Genomic DNA, 6,000 nt, shown 5'->3' with positions numbered 1-6,000 from the left:
TATTGATTAGGATTAAAGAATTTGAAACTATCGTGGTCGTAAAACGGGGTTGCTGGACCTTTGGTTTTTCTAGTGGGGTGGCTGGAATGGAGCAAAGCGCGTGTGACTTCACTCGTGTTTTTATGGACTCCTCCAGTACAGCGTGGTCCTGCAGGGTTACCCAATCTCTGTGTGCTTTTCTCAGAGGCAAAAATGCCGGATCACCAGAAATGCGAGCTATTCTTAGAGGTGTTTCTCTGGGATCCTTCAAGAGAACGTGAAAAAAACCTGCTTTTTGTACAGTAATTGACTGGTCGGGAGATAATGCAAATTCTTTCCAGATCGGTAGTATCTGCAAGAAAAACATTGGGGTTTGGTTTACAGCTTACAAAGGGCAATGTTAACAAACCTTATGCTAAGGTGATTTGTAAAACTGCAAACGATTTCTATTAAACTAAAAAAAAATCATAAAATATATAGCACTTGTCCTAAAGTTGATCTTGTGACTGTACAGGACAAAATGCCTGAACTCAGTCTCGAACTTACTGTTTTTCAGCTTCCTTTACTAACGAGGCACAGGTTATGCAGTCCCTGTGTGCCTGCTGGAACTTTTGATCAAGTCTTAACCACGAAAAGAGAAACAGCTGCTAAGACTTTAAATTCCTACAGGTTTCGTGAAAATAATTGGCTAGAGGGGTAAGAAGCTGTGATAGTTTCTTGTCCAGCAACGTCTCGATACCAAGCACTTTTGCAAAAGGGCTGCTGAAAGCCCTCAGAAACTGCACCAGAGAAGCGCATTAAATGCCCAAGTAGGAGCAGCCTGCAGCTTCCATAAGATCAATGCAGAAACAGGAAAAAAAAAAAGGGGGGGGGGGGGGGGCAAAAAACTGAGGCCCCTGCACTGAGCGATGGTCCGCAAACGCCTTTGGAAGTGCTGGGAGCGAAGCTCCCAGTGCTGCCTGGATTAATGATAAATTCCCCCAAGCAGCTAACGAGTTACTGATTCAGTGACCGCCTGGGGGAGGCTTTTGCCAAGGATGAAGGAGGCAGCAGACGAGGGATGGAGGGCAATTCCACTGCCGGATCCTTCGCCCCCTCGCAGCAGTTCAGCGTTGCTGATCTTGTTGTCATAGTGGTTTATTTTTCCTTAAACATTGCAGTGGGAATATGGGTAAGAGCGTTCTTGTTCGGTTTCTCCTTTCTCCTTTAACCATTTGAAGTACGAATGCTCTTCTTAAAAATTATTTTTAAGGGCTGGCTTTTCTGCGTGGCATCTTTTGAAAGCCTCTTCTTATTTCCCAGTTGTAGTTTGCATTTGTTGTGTGTTTTGCGTATCGTGCTGCGTTTGCTCGTGGCCAGGGCTGGGCCCCACAAAGCCACCCCGTCTGCTCGGGATGGAGGCAGGTCGGGCGCATCCTCCCTGCTGCCCTCTCGGGGGTGCCTCCTTTGCCGTTCGTGGCTCCAGGTGCTTGGGGTGCAGCTGCCACTTGGTGTAATTACGCTTGAGCTGCCGAGCTCCCATTAATTATCCAGTCTCCTGTCTCTCGGCTTCTCGTCTGGCAGACTTGGTTCTTGGTTTCTTGGTGGTGTGTCTGGGTTCGCAGGGGAAGAGCTTCTCTGCTGATCTCTTCTCCTCGCAGTCTTCGTGCAGGGTGAACAGGAACACCGTCAGCGGCTATTTCCTTGCTGGCCGGGACATGGCATGGTGGCCAGTAAGTAGAGGGCACCGTGGATGTCCGGCACCGTTCCCCTTCCCACCAAATTCCCCTTTGGTTGCTCCTTGCTCTGCTGCCTGCCCCCACTTCCCCAGCCCATGCACCTCCTCCCGCCGGGCTCCATGTCCCGTGCTGAGCAGGATTCGTGTCTCCTGCTCTCCGTTTCCCTTCTGATTACACGAGGGGTGCAGGAGCCCACCCAGCTTGTTTTATTCTCCTGGGTCTCCTTGGAGGCCACCCCGAGCCTGGGGAGAGGTCGCTGTGGTCACAAACCTCTCCCCGCCGCCCTGCGGACTCTGGTGGCTCCAACAGAGCCGTGGCTGCCTCAGCTCCCCCATTTCGTTGTTTCCTGCTCTTATTTCAGCATCGCCTTGACAAACTGGTTGTAGGTCTTTCCTGCATTGCTGGCTGGCAGCTTTCACAGGGCCACCTCCGGGCAGGGCACGTTGCCACCGCCGTACACGTGGCTGCTCCTCATCCTCCCCAAAACGAGCGATTCCACCCCAAACCCAGAAGGGGACGTCAAGGGGAGCGGGGCACAAGGGAGCGTTGGTGGCGGGGCACCTCCTTGTGGGTGTGCTGAGGGATTTTCCTGCCCGGCGTGCCCGTGTCCCCGTGGCTGCAGGCGCCACCGGCACCTCCTGCTCTCGCCCGCAGATCGGAGCCTCTCTGTTCGCCAGCAGCGAGGGCTCGGGGCTCTTCATCGGGCTGGCCGGGACCGGTGCTGCCGGGGGAATCGCTGTCACCGGCTTCGAGTGGAACGTAAGAAAAGTGTTGTGGTACCAAAAAAAAAAAAAAAAAAAAAAAAAAGAGTTTCTTGAGCCTCAAAGCAGCGTGACTGATTTCACAGCAGCTTCGCACCGAGACTGAAGGCCTGGGAGGAGTCACGCAGGGGATAACGAACACAATGCTGCTAATTTGGCTTCTCTGCATCACGTCCAGTGCATGCAGGCTGAATTTGGAGTCAACCCAAGTCCTTGCACGCAGGGGGAAGGATGTTTCAGGGCAGAGCTTTCCCCTCCATCCCCTACCTGCCCCCAGTGCGGGGATGGCCGAAAGGGTCACCAAGTCGCTGTTGTCCCACGTGCCACTTCCAAAGTCCTTGGGTCCCGCAGCAAAAACATGGCATTTTGGTTGCCTGGTGCTCAGGGAGTTAGCCGGGTGCTCGTGGTCGGGCTCCTGAAGGCAGGGGTCTCTGCTGTGGCCTTATATACCTGTGGTTTGAGGCCGTTTGGAGATATAAAGGTGCATCGGAGGGGAGCCCAGGCTGCTTCAGGTGTGGCTCCTGGCTGTGCTGCTGCTTCCTTCCCGACAGGCGACGTACGCCCTGCTGGCACTGGCCTGGGTCTTCGTTCCCGTCTACATCTCGGCTGGGGTATGTGGGGCTGCGGTGCCACCGCCGTCCCCCCCCAAAACCCTGCGCTGTGCTGACGCTGCCCTGCGCTCGCCTCGCCGGGGCAGCCAGCGCTCCTTTCCCTCCGCAGATCCTCACGATGCCCGAGTACCTCCAGCGGAGGTTTGGAGGCGAGAGGATCCGCATGTACCTCTCGGGCCTGTCGCTCCTGCTCTCCATCTTCACCAAGATCTCTGTAAGTAGCCCCCGCTTGGCCCCGTGATCAATTTCCTCCCAGCAAAAAGTTGGGGTTTTGGAGCTGCTGCAGGAGGGGGGTGGCGGAAGGTGCTGGCTGCAGCTCCCCGCGTCTGTGTCGGTGGCTCCAGCGGCCGTGCTGGTGTTGGGGGGGGGCCCTGATGGATCCATGGCTGGCTGTCAGGATCCCCAAAACTCGGGAACCCCATTTTGACCTCATTCATGGTTCCCTGCGTGCAGCCCCAGCTCCTCTCCTCCCCCCGTTGCCCCCTTGGTAAGCAGGGGAAGAGTTTCCCCCAGGAAAGGGCAAAGCGCTGGTGGCACCGGGCCTGCAGCAAGCAGGGCAGAGCAGGGCGCAGGGAGCCCTGGGGCTGGAGGCACTCCGAGAGCAAACAGCTCAGAAACGATCCCGATCCCGAGGAGAAAACTGCTGGAAGGAGCAACCCTGCACCGCCCGGAGCAGGCGAATCCAGCCCTGGGGTGTCTGCAGGGGGACGGCTGTAAAAGGTGCTTTTTGCATGGGGTGGCTGCAGAAAAACGAACAACGACAAAAAAAAAGCCACCGTGCTTTTTGCATGGGGATGGTCGCAGGAAAAAAAAAGTGCTTTTTGCATAGGTGTGGTTGCAAATTTAAAAAAAAAAAAATAATTGCTTTTGCATGGGGCTGGCTGCAGGAAGGAGGGCCGGGTGGGAGCGTGGCTCCCCACGCAGCGGCGCTCCCTGCCCGCAGCTCGGGGCTGCGCGCCGCTGTACTAACATTTGCCTTCATTTAATGCAACTTGTGTGCGCCTTGCATTTAATGCGAGTGGCTGCACCCGCCGTGGACAGACAGCGGAGCTGGTGGCACTACGTGGCCTGATGTCCCTGGCTTCAGGAGACCCGTGCGTCCCTCCCGAGAGCTGGGCACGGCACCCTGTGCAGTGCTTAAAAGGCAGGTCGGTCGTGATTTTAAAAGGCAGGTCGCAGGGCTGGGAGCAGCCCTTGCTCTGTTCCTGCTGATGCAGGGCTTTGAGCGTGGCCACAACCTGCAGGAGCGGTGCTGGTGACTCTGTCGGTGCAGCTGCCACCTGTATTCCCCCCCCCCCCAAAAAAATCTGGAGCTGGAGCTGCCCAGGTTTGGCTGCTGCTCCCCACGTGTGATGGGTGGCAGCTCCCGGAGCATCAGCCCAGTTCACAGGTTTGGGCAATGACACGCTGATTATTCCCTGGTTGTCCTAATGCCCAGGAACGTGCTGTCACTTATTCCTCCCATGTGCTGCCCGAGAGAGGTCCGGTCCCTGCTCCTGTGGGCACAGGGAGGAGCTGAAGGGAGATGCTGCAGCACCTGCGTAAGGCTCGCTGGGCGCTGGGAGCCAAGCGAATCCCTGCTGGTGTCTACACGGAGAGGTTGGAAGCTGGGGTGGGATTTCTGCTGAGGTTGTTTGCTCTCGCTGATCTGAATTTAAAGAAGGAAATCTAATTTGTGGGCTGCTCATCTTTGAGTCTCTCCAGGTGACCACAGCCGACCCCTCTTGCCCAAGCAGTGCGCTACCACCAGCTCGTCCCATATGGGTACCAGGAGGGACGGGCATCCTACAGGTTCCTTCGTAGCCAGGAGACTGGTGGAGATCTCTGTGGAGCGGCCCCTTCCCTAACACCAGGAGAACCCGCAGAGGAACCCTGTGTGGTGCCTGTGCTGCTGGCAACCTCTGCATCCCTCCCAGCCTTTGTGCACGGAGCCGGGCTGGCGCTGCTGGGAGGCTCTGCCCCTGCCTTTTCTCAGCCTTTGCCGTGCTTTCTTTGGGCTGTTGGGTTTTCTGTCACCTCTGAGTCACGCAGGATCCAACAGAAGAGGAATCGGCCTTGTACGGGGATTACCGCGGCTTCCAGCTCCGCTCAGGGTGAATCTGCAAAAACACGGGGCGCTCCGGCAGCGCGTGGGGCGTTGGCACTGTGCGTGGCCAAACCAGCCCCAAACCGACCCCGTGTCCTCTCCCCGGGGAGCATGGGAGGAAGGTGCGAGACTCAGGGCAATGTGTCAGCGTGGCCACCTGGCTGGGGCTTCCTCTGGTCCCCTCTGGGGCCACCTCGAAGCCCAGGGCGAGCCGGGCTTTTCCTTTCCTTGCCGTTGCTGGATTTACTCAGGGATCTCCTCTCCCCCTTCTTCTGAGCATCGCTGCTGCTCCGGTGGCTCTTCCATGGGCAGGGGATGCGTCCGTCTCTCCTCTGCGGGCATTTTACATTTGCTGGTCCCCAACCCTCAACATTTCATGGCAGGGCAGCCCAAAACCCTGCTGAAAGATCCCATCCCCCATAGCTAGGAGCACACGAGGATTTGGCAGGGCAGCCCAAAACCCTGCTGAGAGATCGCGTTCCCCCTAGCTAGGAACACGCGAGGATTTGCACAAGTGTCCTAGCTCTGGCAGGGAGCCCCTGGGGACTCTTCTGGAGCCTGGGCAACTCGTTCTGCTCGCGTTTTGGCTTTGCCAGCTGTTAAAGCCAAGCTGCCTCTGCAGGCAGCGCTCCTTGGGAAGGCATCGATGGCGTTGGGTAAGAACGAGTTCCCAAGTGAGGTCAGCGGTGGAGGCAGGGATCTCGCTGGATTACGAGGCCTGACTTCAAAGGCTTCTGCTCCCCTCTTGCAGTTGAAAGGACTTGTTTTATGAATAGGTCATGCCTGGATTTAATTAGCTTGTTTTTGTATTCGGGGTGTCTCATTAACAACTCAGTCACATGCGC

At 56.5% G+C, this 6,000-nt stretch overlaps 1 protein-coding gene across 3 annotated transcripts in view; it reads left to right on the top strand.

The window, feature by feature from the left end:
- Positions 1-999: 999 nt before the first annotated feature.
- SLC5A10 (solute carrier family 5 member 10) overlaps positions 1,000-6,000 on the top strand; it is a 36,810-nt gene continuing 31,809 nt past the window's right edge. Inside the window, exons 1-5 of one of the 3 annotated variants that reach the window (XM_048067939.2) lie at positions 1,000-1,150; positions 1,620-1,691; positions 2,352-2,456; positions 3,010-3,069; positions 3,179-3,283. In XM_048067939.2, coding sequence (XP_047923896.2) covers positions 1,040-1,150; positions 1,620-1,691; positions 2,352-2,456; positions 3,010-3,069; positions 3,179-3,283 — 453 coding nt within the window. In that variant the 5' untranslated portion in view covers positions 1,000-1,039. Of the gene's footprint in view, positions 1,151-1,619; positions 1,692-2,351; positions 2,457-2,488; positions 3,070-3,178; positions 3,284-6,000 lie in introns of those variants that run through there. The other 2 variants (XM_066977744.1, XM_066977743.1) reach the window with 2 other exon arrangements.

The sequence above is a fragment of the Anser cygnoides genome, chromosome 15 (assembly GCF_040182565.1).
Source record: "Anser cygnoides isolate HZ-2024a breed goose chromosome 15, Taihu_goose_T2T_genome, whole genome shotgun sequence".
Lineage (NCBI taxonomy): Eukaryota > Metazoa > Chordata > Aves > Anseriformes > Anatidae > Anser > Anser cygnoides.
Note: the sequence above shows the minus strand (reverse complement) of the source record. Positions and strands in the feature narration are given on the sequence as shown.